General features: G+C 42.2%; 1 protein-coding gene across 3 annotated transcripts in view; it reads left to right on the top strand.

Moving 5' to 3' along the window:
• LOC103716688 (probable LRR receptor-like serine/threonine-protein kinase At1g06840) overlaps positions 1-17,764 on the top strand; it is a 58,830-nt gene that overhangs the window by 34,570 nt on the left and 6,496 nt on the right. For all 3 annotated transcript variants that reach the window (XM_008804790.4, XM_026808300.2, XM_026808301.2), the window contains 2 exons: positions 9,190-9,241; positions 16,782-17,035. In XM_008804790.4, coding sequence (XP_008803012.2) covers positions 9,190-9,241; positions 16,782-17,035 — 306 coding nt within the window. The remainder of the gene's footprint in view (positions 1-9,189; positions 9,242-16,781; positions 17,036-17,764) is intronic.

Here is a 17,764-nt window from a genome sequence, read left to right as displayed (position 1 = left end):
TATGCAATCTTGGTTGGTATGGTACATAGTAAGGTCGGAGGAACAGGTACCGGCACCGTACCGGTTCTCCAGCAGCATGAGTCGGTATAGACCGTGCCGGGCCTGTACCGACAGAGAGCACGGTTGATGCAGCATCGAAAACGGGAGAAGGTTGCTGTGGCGACAGAACAGAGTAACAGGGGAGAGAGAAAGGAAGAGGAGAGGAAAGAGAGGAAGAGAGGAAGAGGAGAGGAAAGAGAGGGGAGGAGGAAACGTGGGGAAGAAATCTCAAATTACTTTCATTAAAATCCTAATCACAATAAGGATCCTAGAGCCCAAAACAAGAAAATTAACACAAAACCTCTTATACACAAATAATTTCCAAAATAACACAAATAAAGCCTTACAACCATAAAAATGCAAACAAGCCCAAAAATAAAACAAAAAAATAAAATCCAAAATAAGAATGGTGGACTAGACGGGTCGATGATCAGCTCTGATGTCCCCTCAACTCCTTCCGGGTGGGAAAAGCTCGATCCCATCGAGTGCAGGTCTGGCCGGCTGTCGTACTGCTTCAGAAGGTCAAGGTCAAGGCGCTGCAACTCGGCTCTCGAAATTCACGTCACATCCGATTCTGGTCGACCTTTTCACCGAACAAGGTAACGTCGGTAACTTTCTCTCCTGATAGATATAACATGCTCATCTAATATATGTTATATGTGTTTTCTGCGAGTATGAAATTTTGAAGGTGGAGGCTTAACAACATGTAATGGGTCAGGATGATCAACAAAGGCGGGTGTATCAACAAAGGGGTCAGAAAGAATGAATGTTGTCTTTTTGTATGGGACTAAATCTTTAATATTAAATGTCGTACTAATCCCATAGTCTTCAGGAAGATCTACAACATAAGCATTCGAACTGATTTTTTTTAGGATTTTGAACGATCTCGCACTATGAGCTTGCAACTTTTTGAATGTTTCCGAAGGAAATCATTCAGGTCTAATTCTCATCATGACAATCTTCAACATTCAACTCTTTATAACGTATGTGCAAATCAGCAAGGGATTTATATTTTAAGTTATTAGAGTGAATGTGTTTGCTGATTTTCTGATACAATGTATGCAGGTGTGATGCAAATGATTGTGCAGACTCAGAGACTCTATGTTGATGAGACAGAAAAATCAGATCTATGGGCTGCCTAGGTTTATAACCATTCACCACTTCGAAGGGACTCATATCTAAGGACCTATTGACCGAACTATTATATGTAAACTCAGCTGTCGGTAACACTAAATCCCAAATCCTAGCATGTTCACCTACCAGACATCTTAAAAGATTTTCTAGACTACGGTTAACAACTTCTGTCTGGCCGTCAGTTTGCGGATGATAGGTAGATGAAAATTTCAATGTGGTGCTTATCATATGCCGAAGGGTCTTCCAAATATAACTCATGAAACATCCCTATCGGGCACAATAGATTTTGGAAGGCCATGGAGTCTAACGACTTCGTCAAAATAGAGTTTGGCAATTTTAGAAGCATCAGAAGTCTTAGAACAGGGAAGAAAATGAGCTATCTTTGAAAATCGGTCCACAACTACAAAAATGGAATCATGTTTGGTGGAAGTACGTGGAAGCTCTAACACGAAATCCATACTGACATCTTGCCAGAGACACTCGAAAACGGGTAGTGGAGTGTATAGACCAGTATTTTGTTTACGCTGTTTGGCTAGATGACATGTGCAACACTGATCGACAATTTTGGCCACGTCTCTCTTGAGACTCGGCCAGAAAAAATGTCTCTCCACCATTTCTATAGTTTTGTCTCTCCCAAAATGTTCAGAGAGTCCTCCAGCATATATTTTCCTTACTAGAAAATCTCTCAATGAGGTTCGAGGGATACACAATCGATTGGAGCGAAAGAGATAATCATTTGTAGGAAGAAATCATTCTGTTCTCTCTTTATTCCGTCTCGTAGGGTCAGGTATACTTCACCAAAGTCAGGAGGAAGATCCGGATAGGATCTTCCTATCAAAACCAATTACTTTAGTGCTCATCACGGATAGGAGGAAGATTCGTCGACTGAGCGCATCAGCTGCTTTATTCTCAACTCCGGCTTTATCTTTCAAAACAAAAGTATAGGCTTGAAGAAACTCGATCCATCGGCAATGTCTATGGTTCAATTTTTTTTTGAGAATTGAGATGTTTCAAAGCCTTATGGTCTGAATACAATATAAACTCTTGCGGTAGCAAATAGTGTCGCCAATGTCGCAAAGCTTGCACTACCGCATAGAATTTTTTATCATAGGTGAAGTAACGTAACCTGCCGTCGCTTAATTTTTCACTAAGAATGCGACATGGTGACCTTCTTGGCTTAACACGCCACCTATGCCAACGCTAGAGGCATCACATGCGACCTTGAATACCTTTGTGAAATCAGGGAGGCGCAAAACTGGAGCTTCGATCATTCTTTTCTTAATTTCATTAAATGCTTGGGATGCCGTTTTGGTCCAGATAAAGTCTCCTTTCTTCATGCAATCCATAATGGGAGACATTATCGAACTAAAACTCCTAATGAAGTGGCGGTAGAAAGTGGCTAAACCATGGAAACTACATACTTCCATTAGGGTCTTGGACTCAGGCCAATCTACTATCGTGCTTACTTTCTCCGGGTTTGCAGAAACACCCTTAGAAGACACTATGAATCCTAAGAAAGTGACATGATCAGTCAGGAAGGCACACTTCTTAGGGTTTGCAAAGAAGCTTTCTCTCCTAAGGATATCACAGACTTGCCTTAAGTGTGAGATATGGAGCTCTTGAGTTTGACTATATATGAGGATGTCATCAAAATACACAATGACAAATTATTCAAGAAAGGTCGAAAGATCTGCGTTATCACCCTCATAAAAGTACTGGGAGCGTTTGTTAACCCGAACAGCATAACTAACCATTCGTAGAGCCCATCTTTTGTTTTAAAGGCAGTTTTCCATTCATCCCTAGGACGAATCGAAATCTGGTGGTATCCACTCTTCAGGTCGATCTTGGAAAAGACCGTAGCACCAAATATAGAATCTAAGAGGTCATCCAGCCTAGAGATGGAAAAACGATACTTAACCGTGATTTTATTGAAGGCACGCCAATCAACGCACATCCTCCAAGAACCATCTTTTTTGGGGGTGAGGAGTACGGGTACAACACAGGAGCTTAGGCTCTCACGAACATATCCTCTTATGAGGAGTTCGTCAACTTGACGTTTCAGTTCAGCATGTTCGTTTGGGTTGAGCCTATGATGGGGAAGATTGGGTAAGGATGCGTCAGAAACTAGATCAATTGCATGCTAGATATCACGCATCGGAGGAAGTATATCCGGAAGATCCGTAGGAAAAACAGAATGAAACTCCTCTAGTAGGGGAACTACTGCCGGTGGGTGCTCAGGCTTCGATCCACATTGATGACTCTAGCCACAAGTGCAAACACAGGTGACTGGCTTTCAATATCTTTCATTACCTCTTTCGAAGCAATGATATGAAGTGCTTCATCTTTACGCAGGTTGGCACTCTTCATTTCAGGGGCGGGCTCTCTAGGAGGCAGTGAGTTCAGTATAATTTTCCGACCCTGGAACATAAAGCTACATAAATTCGAACGTCCATGAAGTGTGACGTCCATATTGTATAGCCAAGGTCTTCCTAGAATGACTTGACCTACATCCATCGAAATGCAGTCACACCAGATTTTGTCTTTATAAGATAGGAATTGAATTAGGACGAGGCATCTTTCCGACACGGAAATGGATGTCTTATCTACCCAAGCTACTTTATACGGGTTGGGATGAGGGGTAGATTTTAGGCCGAGGCAGGAGACAACTCGGAAGCAATGACGTTGATACAACTTCCGCTATCAAATAGGATTTTGCACATTTTACCATTAATCTTAACGAGAGTGTAGAACAGGGAGGTTCTACGCCAATCTTGTTCGGTCTTAGTCTGAGTTAGTGTACACCCAACCACATAGAGCCTAGGGTTTTGTTTACTTGGATCAGTGAGCTTCTTTTGTGATTCAGTCTGGACAAATTCTAATGCGGTCTGTTCGTCTCCAAAGTCTTCGATATAATCTTTGATGTTTGGTTCATAGACTTCTTCGACATATTCAGTCTCTTGGGTCCCAGCTTCTGGTTCAGTAATCAGGTAGGTCTTGGAAGTACATTGGGACGCTATGTGGCCGAACTTTTGGCACCAGAAACATTGGGTTTGGCTTCGAAAAGGAGGGTTGGGACCTAATATTTCTTTTCCTTTATCATTTGAAAGGTTCGGGACAGGCATCGGGGATGCCCTAGTCGGTGCTTGGATAGGGCTGGGCTGGTTAGGAGGATTGAGAAGCGGTCTGGGTTGCGGAAGATAATTTTGGTTAGGTCGAGCTCCCAAGGCCATTGGTCGAGGATCGATACGGCTCACCACAGGGGGCTGTAAGAAACTATCCACATCTTGAGCCAACTGGTATGCTTGGCTAAGTGTGGTAATCTCTCGTAGGATAAGTTCTTTCTGGATCTCCTCTCGGAGTCCTGCCCGGAACTTAGAGAGGATAACAGTCTCCTCTTCTATTACACCGCACCTCATATGAAACTCCTCAAATCGTGCAATGTAATCAGCAACAATTGATGTCCCTTGAGTTAATTCTGCCATTTATCCATAAGGCGTTGTTGATAAGAAAATGGCAGATACTTTTCATTCAATTTCTCTTTTATATCCTCTCATGTGGTAATACGAGGAAGCCTTTGGGTTTCACGCATATGTTCAACATTATGCCAGTACCAGTGAGCTTGCCCAATAAGTTTCATCTTGGCAAATCACACCTTTCGATCATCGGACATCTCATACCACTCAAAGTAGTTGTCCATGGCTGCTCTCCAATCAAGATACACACTTGGCTCTAGTTGACCAACAAAGGTAGGGGCATTTACTCTTACGGTATGCAATAGCCTTTTATTGAGATCGCGCTGGTAATCGGGAGGCTGTTGGTTCCTAAAGGGATGGGGAAGGCCTACAGGTGGTGCGGCCAAACCGAATTCAGGTTGGGCTGCAATTGGGGTCGGCGGTTCAGGGGTCCTAATGTTTTGCACTAGCGCACGGACCTCTCATTTGAATTCTTCATTTTCAGCTCGCATGGCAGCGAACTGTTCTAATAAGAACTTTTAGAGCTTCGAAATCCATGGTAGCTAAGGAGGCTTAGGTGGAGTGAAGTGGTACTCCCTACCGCTACGGGTTGGCATGCACTGACAACACTAGTTGATGATGTGAAATGCAATGTCACTAATGAACCCTAGTAATATGATGATTTCAACCAATATGATGCAGGGCAGCCTACCAATGCAACCTACTATGAATTTCGAAAATCAGCAAGCTTTCACAAAAGTAACTTAAAATTCAAATATTGTTGATTTTTTACTTCGGTTATTTCGGAGTTAAAGTATGAGATTAATCAAGTTAAGAAATTAGGTTGCAATCAAGTATTACGGTTGTTTTGATCCTAAAGAAATCTGATCGAATCGTCCTGTCGCTAGGGTGTGCTAATTTAATATCTAGATTTTTAAAGATAAATAGGATGGGTTTGGTAGTAGATGTTCTAGGTTCTGAATTTTTTTTTGACAGCAAAGTAAGTTTTCAAAAATACGGCTATCATGCAAGAGAACTAGAACATAATTAAATGAACAAGCCCAAAAAAATAGAAACCTATCACCTGTCGTGATGTAAAGACGACCAGAGTTGTTCGCTCGTGGGCTGGGGCGACAACCAGCAATGCGACGCAGCAAGTAGACTCATCAAAGGGCTCCAATTGGTTATGATCACAGCAATTCTGGGGGTCTGACTTCAGCAGCTCATGGGCCTGATCAATTTTGGTTGGCCCTTAAAGAAGAGGGGATGGTACTGTGCGTCCTGTAGTGGAGTAGGGTCTGGTGGTCCCTTACAGTGAATAGAGGCAAAGTTAGCTTGGGCCCTGAATGGGCGCAGTCCTACTGACTTGGCCCGTGGGAAGAATGGTCTACGGGCTGGGGTAGCTGGGCCCGAGGGTCTGCGGCCTGATGGGCCGAGGAAGGGAGGGACGTGAGGGGAGGGGGTGTGTGTGTTGGGGTTCTGGTGTTTTTGGGGCCTGAGGGCCTGTTGTGAAATGGGTGTGGGGTTTTGGGGTGGGGTGACCGGAGACGATGATAGAGGGAAAAAAAGGAGGGAAGGTGGGGGCTCTGATGGGGTCTGATGAACGCCGGGGAAGGGGGGCTTTGGGGGGAAAACTTGGATGGGGTTTGATGAAGTGGGGGCTTGCGGGCTAGAAGGGAATAGGAGGAGATAGGGTTTGGGGGGTGGCGTCACGGGTCAGACGGCGAAGATGAAGGAGGACGGGGGAGGGTGCGGCGCTGGAGGGGCAGAAGCGGCGGATGGAGGAGAGGAGCGGCGGTGGCGACTCGGAGAAGAAGGGGCGGTGAGCGAAAGGGGGAAGAAGGCGGTGGTGACGGCGGAGGCGGTGAAGCGAAAAGGCGGCGGCACTTGGGCGGCGATGGCGGGCAAAGGCGGTGGCGGTGAGAGTCTTGGCGGCACGGCATAGGCGGCGGCGGTGCGGCGTAGGCAACGACGACTAGGGCGATCGCGGGGAAGAAGACCAACAGGTACCTCTTTTTTTTCCCTCTTTTTTTTCTTGGACAGCACGTGCAGGTCACGTGCCTTCTTTTTTTTTGGAACGGATCCGGATTAATGGGTCTTCAAAAAAAAAAGGTTAACGGGTCTGCATCTTACCCGTTAGCTGACTTTAAACCTCCCGATGGTTTCGGGAGGCCGCGCCAAGACTCGCGCCAGCGGCTGCGGGCGGATCTTCGTGGTTTGCGGTGGCGGCCGGTGATCGGTCACCGGCTCCGGCCGGTGGTGGGGACTTCTTCCTTGGGAGTGGTGGCCGCCCGTGACCTCCGACTGCTACAACGGATCTGAGGACTGAGAGACAGAGACGAGGGAAGAGAGGTGAGGCTCCCTCTCTTGTTGGCAACGCGAGTTGCACGTGGCCCTTCCGCACGCTTCAGCGTTCGCGGCGCAATGGGTACAGAGAAGACCTCGTGCAGCAGCCAGGGACGTGGAATCGGAGGCTGCTCTGCCATACACCAGGGCCTGATGCTTTGGCATAGAGGCAAAGCACGGGCTCTGCCAAATTTGATGCAGCACCGAAAATGGGAGAAGGTTGTTGTGGCGATAGAACAAAGAAACAAGGGAGAGAGAAAGGAAGAGAAGGAGAGGAAAGAGAGGGAGGAAGAGAAGAAGGAGAGGAAAGAGAGAGGGGAGGAGGAAACGTGGGGAAGAAATCTCAAATTACTTTCATTAAAACCCTAATCACAATGAGGGTCCCATATATATAGGGCCCAAAACAAGAAAATTAACACGAAACCTATTATACACAAATAATTTCCAAAATAACACAAATAAAGCCCTACAACAATAAAAATGCAAACAAGCCCAAAAATAAAACAAAAAAAAATCCAAAATAAGAATGGTGGACTAGACTGGTGGATGATCAGCTCTGATGTCCCCATAAACGATATTGTGGAAGAGAAAAAGAGAGAGAAGGGGGAGAGAGGGAGGGAGGCTGACGCACGCTGGCGGAGGCCGCGGCAGGTGAGGTCGCAGCCGTTTTTCCTGCTTCGAACGAAATAGGGGTCCGACCGTGGCTTAAATTTTTTTGCGATTTTTAAGTGAAGTTGGCAACTCGGATTCTCGCAGCCTCCGCCAGCGTCCTGACCTCCCCCTCTCCTCCCTCCCTGCTCTCTCTCTCTCTTTCCTTCTCTATCTCTGGCTCCGGCAATGGTTCTCATTTCCATTGCCGGAACCGTACTAGTGAGCCACCAGTACGGCTCGGAACGGCCGGAACCATCCGGTTCGGGACGGTTCTGCCGACCTTGATATATAGTATATGCTGTACCATGGCCTTCATTTTAACTTTTCTTTTTTGAATTATTTAGTGTGTCAATTGCTAAGTTTATACAACAATATGGTTTGTTATTGATTTGAATGCTCAAATTATTCTAATGTCTGTGGTGCCCCTAGTACCCCTCAGGTTGTTGATAGTGCTTGAGCCTCACTCACCGCATGGTAATTGTACCCCAGACTAATGTATTTTAGACATTTGATTGAAAATCCAGATTTTAGTAAATTAAGTGGTATGGACATGATTCTTCTGTTATTAAGATTGCTTTTTCTATGTGAAAGCTTGTTCATCCTTATTTGGCATGTTATGTAGTACATAATCTAATTCAAATTCTCTTGATTTAGGGTCGGATTTTTTGCCAAAAAGAAAAAAAAAAGAGTAGGGAAGGCATTACCTAGCTAGAAACAATGTTCTAGCAGCTTCTTATTGATTTTTTTCAGCAATCCTAGCTCTTAGTGCTCAGAAACTGAAGGATGATGACTCTCATTACCCCACTAGCTTTCTCCCACCTGAAATGATGGGCAAAACACTAACTTTTGAGGTATCTTACTTCGTACTGAGTGCTTCACCCTTGGTTCAGGTTCAATCTGCTTCAGTCCAGCATGATATGGGCAGTTCAGGCCTGGTTTACCAGAGCCAAGGCACACCAAGCTCCCACCAGTTCACAGTATGCCTGATAGTATATACCATACATGATAAGAGTTGGATCCCAATGTGTTCTTGTATCTATGGCTATTGGCCCCATATTGGGAGCGCACATTTTGTAACCGTATTTTTTATGGCTATTGCACCAAAAGGAAGTAGAATTCATTAGTGTGCTTAATTTCCAACTTTGCTCGGCAGATTTCGAGGATATTCAATTGTGCATACTTTGTTGGAAATTGACTTTCATGGGGAGTTTATAAGGCAGTGTTCGAAATGGCTCAAAACTGCAGTGGAATTACATTATTGTTTATAGGTTTTGTTAGAGTGCCAGTAAATTGAACATCCCCGAAGCAATTAAAAGATCATGCATCTTTTTTATCTACAACTTCTCTTAGAATTTTGATTTCTCTCAATTTTTTTGAGTTTTTAAGAATTAATACAAAAATCTTCAACTGTGCACTTGGATATAGTGGAAATCCTCTTAGAAACTAGGTAATTTTACGGCTATGGCAGCTACCTTTCATAGCCCATGCAAAATATTGGGGTTTTCCCCCTTTTTTCTTGACTATAATGTTCTTTTGTCTCTCCTTTTTAACTATTTGTTTATTGCAGATGCTGGTTTATGAGTTCATGCCAAATGGTACACTTCGCGATCACCTTTCCTGTAAGCATTTCAAATTTTCAATATTGTCTGGATATGTGATTTCTTTGTTTTCTATATCACAATGTTGTTATGGTGTTTTAACAGAATTACTAGTGTATAATTTTTTTTTTCTTTTGAGGGGCTAATGTTGCCAAGGCATCAAAGAAATTTTATTAGAAACAAAGAGAGTACAAAGAGGGGAGAAAAGTGAAAGAAAAAGAGGAGGGAGTTGCATAGAGAACGTTCTTAGGAAGGTTTGACAAATACTTCCATCTTCATTATGGTCTTCCTCGCATTACACGAATTCTTCCTCTTGACCAGTACCAAAATGCTCCTAAGAAGAGTTTCTACACTCTGGATTATGGCCATACCAGAATGCTTCTCATCTCTGAAAATTTTTCCATTTTTTTCTAACCAGATATGCCAGAAAATGCAAATTATCACCATGTTCCAGCCCTTTAAGTCGGCTTTGGGGATCTTATTTTCCTTCCAACTTTCCTAAGAATCTGATGGTGAAGTAGGCATACCTTGTACTCCCATCATGTGCAAAACTGTTTCTTCACAGACCTTGAAAATCCACACAGCAAGGAAAGATGGTTGGCCATCTTCTGTTTCTCTCTCATAGTACACACAGCACTGCATTGTGGTCCAGCCCAATATCTCTTGATCATATTGTCATCCTTTAGAAATATGTTGTGAATCAAAACCCACAAGAAGACTTTCAGTTTACTTGGCCACAAGTGCTCCAGAGATCACCAATAATAGAAGAGAATGCTCATCCCTTGTGTAAAAATTTGTATGCAGAATTAATGGAGAATAAACGATTGGCCTTCCATCTCCATCAGATAACATCCCTAAATCAGGACAATAGTGGAACCTGCTTAACATTTGGCTTAGCTCTGCAAATTCAGCAGCTTTAGCCCATGTAGTTTATAATCACTTTTGCGAAGAAGTTTTGATTCATATCAATGCAGAAAAGCATTATGCCATATATTCGCTTTAGAAAAAGAGTGAACCAGGGTCGGCGGAACCATCTCGAACCAGGCGGTTCTAGTCGTACTGAGCCGTCCCGGCGGCGGATCAGGACAGTTCTGGCAATGGAAACGAAACCCGTTGCCGGAAAGGAAGGAGAAGGGAAGAGGAGAGAGTGAGCAGGAGAGGGAGGCCGGTGGACCCAGGCGGAGGCCTCCAACGGCCCTCCGCCGGCCTCCTTCCCTCTCTCCCCCTTCTCTTTATTTTTCTCTCTTCTGTTCACCCTCTCCCCCGCCTCTATTGTGTCGGTACAAGCCCGGCACGGCACGATGCGGGCCCGTATTGACCTGTGCCATCGGGCAACTGGTCCGGTGCTCGGTACCTGCACAGCAGACCATGGAGTGAAGTGTTTGGTAATCACGATGATGAGTACTCATTGTAACAATTCTCAAAGGTCGTTTAATGCTATAAAAGAAGTCTTATCCCAACTATATGTTGCCATATATGCAAACTTTTTCACCAAGGTAGGCCAAATCGGACTGAATCGCCCGGTTCGGCCTGTACCAAGCCGATCCAGTGGGAAACCGGGTTAGTTCGCCTATTCGAATTGGTTCTGTCCCCGAACCGACCAGAACGAATTCTGAACCGGTTGAAAAAGGCCGGAACCGTTCGGAACCGGACTGAACCAGCTGGAATTGTTCGGAACCAGTTGGAACCGTTCGGAATTGGACTGAACTGGCCGGTTCGTTCAAACTTGGTATGAACCGTTAAGGATGAGGCTGAAGTGTATTCAGAAGGAAGTGGAGCTAAAGTACACAAATCCGATTTATAGTGCTTTCATTGATGATGAGGATGATCCTATGATCGGATGGCTTATGGGCCAGCAACAGGAGCCGAAGCTTGATGAGCAAGGATTGCCTCCATGACTGGCTAATTTTGTAGCCAGCAAGGCTAGGGTCGATGCAGAATAATGGGCAGATAGTAATATTCCACGCATTTTTCCAACTGATCAACCACAACCATAGAGAAGCCGGTGACCACATGACTTCTTGTCCGAGATATCCTCTCAGAGATATGATTGAGAGATGCTTAGACGAGGCTACTATGCTACCGGTCGACTCAGTCGGCTCGGTTAGGAGGGCGACATACATCCTCCCAACATAGTCAGACAAAGAGAGGCATGAAGGATAAATAGGCAAAGAGTGACATGAAGGATAAGCAAGCAGCGAGTGGCACGAAGGGTATGCAAGCAACGAGTGGCATGAAGAATAAGAAAGCAGCTGTCCAGCACACCAAAAAAGAAAAACAAAAGGCATCTGCAGCTCCAATAGAGAGTGTGGAGGAGCCAGTTCACTTAGATTCAGAAATCAGGAGCAGCAATTCTGGTGGTCATGAATTTGCCAGCCAAGGAGGAAGTGAAGAATATGAGACCACCGTTTATGAGACTGGCATAGAGCGGTCTTCGCTTCACTGGTGAGTTCCAGTTTACGCATGCTATAAAGGATAGGGATCACGATTCATGATCTAGTAGAGCCTGTGAGGATCCGATTGCATATGGAAGACGAGCTCTTTGAGGTCATTCAGAAAGATACGATGTAGCTGCAGATGATCTTGCACGTGGAGTAGGATCTATAGACATATCAGATTTCGAGTCATATACTAGATCCTTAATCCGTAATCATAGGTAGCCTATGACTCATATAGGTATGGATATGGATATGGTGCGTCTGAGGCATCTTCCAGTGGCTATTATCCTACGCAGCCCAGAGCATCTTATGGGTCGAATTTTGCTGCCGGCTTATTTGGATAGGCCCTTTCACGTCCATTTTATCAGCTAGTTTATTAGCCAGAGGACACCTCTCAGAGTCAGAGCTTCAACGAGAGATCTGAGAGTGCTTATAATCCAGAGCGCGTTTCATATAGGTTGAACATACATGACTACAACGCCGCTCGGTTAGAGGAGTGGGCTGATGTGCCTTTTGACTATGCTAACGATCCGAATATTTACGAGAGGTATCACCAGTCGACAAAATTTTAGATATCGACATGTATGTTGTATTTTAAATTTACATAATTAATTGTATTATTTTATATTTTTTACCTCACTACTTGATTTGACGATATTTCATGTTGCTTCTTGTTGCATGCAGCATCTCACTAATCACTTTCTGTTTTGTATCATTTTAAGATAATAAGATGCATCATTTAGGTTAAACCGAGATCATAGAAATATCAAAAAATATCAAAAAAATATCAAATTAGACTTAAAATCATTAAAAAAGTTCAATAAGATTGATTACCAATTAAATCAACTTGAAAAACTCCAAAAAAAATTGGGTATGCCGGGCACGCCGAAGCGTACTGTATGTCGGTACGGTTCGGCCCGTCTGCTGACCGGTATGGGTCCCGGTACCGGTTCGGCGGGCCTTGCTTTTCACCATTCATTTCCAAATAAGAGCATCCTCCTCTATGAAGTCTCTACATGCTATTCTGAGTTCATGAATATAAGTTAAAAAGTTAATGCTATGGAAATATTAACAAGCATTATTAAGAATTGAAACATACAATGCGAGATAAAAATTTCCTCAATCATCATATAAGTTAACATTTCCAAAAACAATTAAAATCATAAGCACAAATTGATATAATTCTTGAAAATATATTACCTTTGAATTTTTATGCAATGTAACATATCATTTATTTATGTCTAATTATACAGGATATGTAATTTTAAATTAGACTCACTTTGAGATAACCTTCCAAGCTATGTTGTCCAAGATGGTCTAAAGGACAAAAAAAGAAGCAATTCTAGGAGTAGCTTTCCATCTCCCTTCCCCGCTGGAGGGAAATTGACAACTTCATGGCTTGAGATGTTGCCTCCATACATCTATACTTTGTGGATTTCCTTATGCTCTATACCTCCATTTCTCCTTATAGTTGTTGTTCGTCTTCTTATTTAACGGAGGCTGCCTTTCTGTTTAAAATCATCCATTCCACTTCCTCTAATAAGTTAAAATTCTAGTTCCAATATATTATACCAAAATAGATTATTCTTTTTTTGGAGAAAACCCTGATAAGATAGCAATGCGAAGATTCTATGGAGAAATTGGAACATCTAACTGAAACATATGGATTGGTTATGGACAAGGTATACTGAACCGGGCTGTACCGACCGGTTTAGCCCATACCGAACTGGTCCACTTCGGTCTTAAAAAATGGTTTCGGCCCTATGGGGCCTGAATTGGCTGGAACTGGCCGGTACTACATGCGTACCGGACGGTTCCGTTCCGTACGGCTAGGAACCGATGCGAACCGGTCGGTTCGCCACAGCGCTCCTGTGCATGCTGTGGGCAGCGCGCCAACCGGTTCGCACCGGTTCACCATAGCACGCCCGATGCGCTGTGTTATGAGGACCGGTTCGGCACTATGTTATGAGGACTGATTCGGCACTGGTCCGAACTGATCCCGGTACGCCTACCGGAACCGGTTCAGCATACCTTGGTTGTAGATGATGCGTTTGCTGGGAGTATGGTCAGTGATGCATGGACGTTGAGACAAGAACCAGCTTTGGACATGTATCCAAGTGTCTAATTCAACAAGAGGGAAAAAGGAGATACATGATATGTAGGATAAATGATAATTTATTATCTTTAATTTGTCTAAATATTAGAAATAAATATTAAGAAGATATTCTTTGTTAAGGCCTTTCAATGTATATATTTTCATTCAAACTTCTCAATTAACTTAAGAATGTAATAAAAATAATATTTTCCAAAGCTATTTCAATCCCTACATCTTTGGCTAATTACTACAAAAAAAGAATACTCACTTCTAACATGAAAATGGAAGGTCAAGCTTGTTATTGGAGGAGTTCAACTCCTCGCAATCTTAAAAAGTGGCAACTATAGAACTTCATAAGCATCCAAGTTTGATACTTTTTCGACTTGGATACTTTACTGATGCAGATTTTTAGAGTCAGATGTGAGTTCCTAGGTAACACAAAGCATAGTTCATTGTGCACTTGTACCACCTAGTACCAAGCGTACAATACTGTACTCGTAAGGTACTGGTACATTATCGAATTTCAATATAACGTAGGGGCTGAATTGACTTGTATTGAGTGGAACTGCCAAGTTCACTCAATGTCATGTTATACCAACCTGTACCTCTTGATTTTGATCGGTATCATGGCTGGATACGCGGAAAAGGGTCTCTGTCCTTGTGTTGGTACAGGGGGATTGTGCCATACTAATCAGGCATATTGTACCATACTAATAGGGTATTGGGATTGTACCTGGTAGCAGTACAAGGAACCTTGGCTAGGAGCAATAAAGATGGGCTAAATCATGGGATGCACAAGAATATGATGGCGGAAGAGGAGGAGGAACTATTGTGTTCTAGTGAGAAACTGTTGAGGAAAAATTGGAGCTGAAGAACTTCATCCAATATATTGTAGAAGAGACATTATCCTAGGAGGATTTCTAAAGTTGTGCTTGCAAATTCAAAGCTAGGTGACTTTTGTGTAAGGCATGTTTAGTTTGCTCTAAGTGGGCTTAGTAGGAATCCACTTCATCAAAGCGACTTTGGCTTCCTACTATTCTAAGTCAGTTAAGGCAATATTGAGTTCAATTTCTCCTGGAATGGGATCTCAGTTCATGTCATCTCGGGCCACTTTGTGGGCAACCAAATGCCCAAAGTGACTTCTCACCTACCTCAAGTGACTTCAAATGCCCGATTATGAACAATCAAACACAATAAAGGAAATTTAGTGGAGTGTAGAGATTTAAAAGGCAATCATGAAAATGTGCTTGAAGAAATGGCATGGAACAAATGCGATCTATTGTTTGGAGGAAACATACAAAGAACAAAAAGCTATAGGGAGGCAACAAACTACTAAGGCGAAGTATGCAGCTTATGGTGATCTATAAGGCTCTATTGAAGGTAGAGCTTAATTATGGGAAAGAAAATTTTAGTTGTTGAACAAAGGAATTGCATTGAAGATTGAGGTTCACAAAGTTTTTGTCAATATTTGTGAGACTAGGAAAAGATGGAATTGTTATCGCCAAAATCTGTTAGGTTAGGTCAATTAGACGATCTGTTTTATGAGGCCCCACAATTAGGGAGGTGTATATGTGCCACCATTTGTTACAGATCAGACAATTCAAATGGATGCCAAGAGATTGACTTAGATTAAGGTTTGATGCCATAGGAGAGAATGGACTAACTAGGTTAGCCAGTTTATAGGATAAGATCCTTAAAATAATAAAATGGACAAAAATCTTAAAATGAATGTTGTTTTATGCCATGAAATTCAACTATGGAAGTAATTTTCAAGGAAATTGATTGAAATAAGTATGAGAAAGAATCTATATATGGTCTATAGTCATACCATGTGTACTGTAAGATGTGTTTATGTGGGGAATAATAGAGAAAAATGCACATAAAGGGAATAGTGATATGGTGTGGCCGTTCATGAACAAGCAATGGTGGGTGCAATTGTATTGAGTGTGGTGAGACAAGTGAATCTCTACTTGCGGACGCCTACACAAAGGGCTGGGCCCCGAGTCCTATATTTTTTTCACTTGTTATAAAGAAACTTAATCAAAATATTAGGAGGACAATGGTAATTTGTAGCATTGACTGATGAAATGAGGATACGGTCGAGTGCAAGACTGCCAGGCTGGACGTAACTTTGGATGACAAGTCTTTAAAGAGTACTAGAGCAACACCGTAGTATATGGAAAGTATGGTTCAAAAAAAAAAAAAAGAGTCAGAATGAAACCTAGGCCTGCGAGCTTCTTTTGACATTTTCAGTATGAAGCTTCTTTTTTACCTGTTTGCATACTTGGACACCTCTTACTCTCCACAATGGAGATTATATTATTAAGCATTAAAGCTACATCTCTTTATTTGGTGCTCCCTAGTAACTTTTCTTGTTTTGATTTTTTCTTCCACCTCATTTCAGAAGTTGGTTCTGTCAAGATGTTTAACTTTGGGTTGGTGGTGAAGTTTCCTTACCACCATTACTACCTGCTTTTATGATAAATGAAATTATTATGGGATTCTTTGAAGCCTTCATAGAAAAAAAATGATGGCAAAATATATAACAAAAACTAATAAATGACGTTATAGTGATGCATATCGTTTTATTCTTCAAAGTTCAAAGGGGAAGTCATTAAGTTGCAGACTCCTTAGATAATGACTCTAGGTGGAACAAAAGATTCCACTTATGGATGTATAACTACCTTGAGGAACTCATACAATATCTTGATTGGATGAGTGACCCATGTATCATATTCAAACAAGTTCTTTAGATTTTAGGGTCAGAAATCCACAAAGTTAAAAAATAAAAAATAAATTTGTCTCTCATGCTATGTATTAGATTAGCGTAGTACTTACATTTTTTGTATGTAGTTAGGTCAAATTCTCAGGGTATAATGTCGAAAATTATTGTAGAAAGGTTGGCTACTTGCATAGTTTATTGCTAAAAGTGTTTATAAATGAACTAGATACTTATGCTGCAATGATTACTTAAATCTTCATTCTCTGTTGATTAGCTTTATTCTAATCAATATGCTTTGTCATGTAGCAACTAAATCAAAGCAGCCTTTAAGTTTTGCTATGAGGTTGCGCATCGCATTGGGTTCTGCAAGGGGCATCATCTATCTACATAGTGAAGCAGACCCTCCTATATTCCACCGTGATATCAAAGCCAGCAACATATTGTTGGATGCCAAGTTTAACGCCAAAGTAGCTGATTTTGGACTCTCCCGGCTTGCGCCAGTACCAGATGTTGAAGGGATCGTACCTGGTCATGTGTCAACTGTGGTCAAGGGCACACCTGTAAGTTGGAGCTTTGAACAAATGCTCATGCTATATTGCATTATAAATGTTCAAAAGCTAAAAACATCTTTCTTCTGTGTCTAATCCAAATACTGAATGTAGAAATCAATGAAAATCTCATCTATATATGAGTGCAGAACAGGATTCACTAGGACAGGGTAGAAATGTGATATTTCCACTGGAATATTTCTTTTCTCTTTCTTTTTTTTTCGGGGGTCGGGGGAGAGTTGGGTAAGCAATTGAAAATGCATTGTTTCTTGACCATCAGAATATTTTTTTCTGGATTATTTGGCTGCCTGTTTAGAAATACAGATGTTCATAACCAAGAAGCAGCATGAACTTTGCACACCCGAATTCTACTAAACATATTATAATGTATGAATAAAATAGTAAATTAAAGATGTTATCTTGCTTGAATCTATGGAATAATAGCAATGCTTATGCTGTGGCTTCATGCTGATTTATTAGCTTGGACTGTTTTGTATTTATTATTTTTATTAACGAAATTATTTGGCCCATAAATGCATAATTGGAGTTTAATGAACGTAAAAAGTATGCTTTGTCTTATCTATTTGTCTCCACTATTCAAAAAATCTCTTTTCCCAACATGTTTCTTCCAAGATTGTACTTTAAACTGAATGTTCTTAGACACCTTCTCACTCCTTCTGTTAACTCTCTTTGAGTCTCCTGTCTTCGTTTTCAACCATTCCACCTGTACAGATATTTTAA

The sequence above is a fragment of the Phoenix dactylifera genome, chromosome 3, assembly GCF_009389715.1.
Source record: "Phoenix dactylifera cultivar Barhee BC4 chromosome 3, palm_55x_up_171113_PBpolish2nd_filt_p, whole genome shotgun sequence".
Classification (NCBI taxonomy): Eukaryota; Viridiplantae; Streptophyta; class Magnoliopsida; order Arecales; family Arecaceae; genus Phoenix; species Phoenix dactylifera.
The sequence above is the reverse complement of the archived record's forward strand: the minus strand, read 5'-3'. Positions and strand labels throughout refer to the sequence as shown.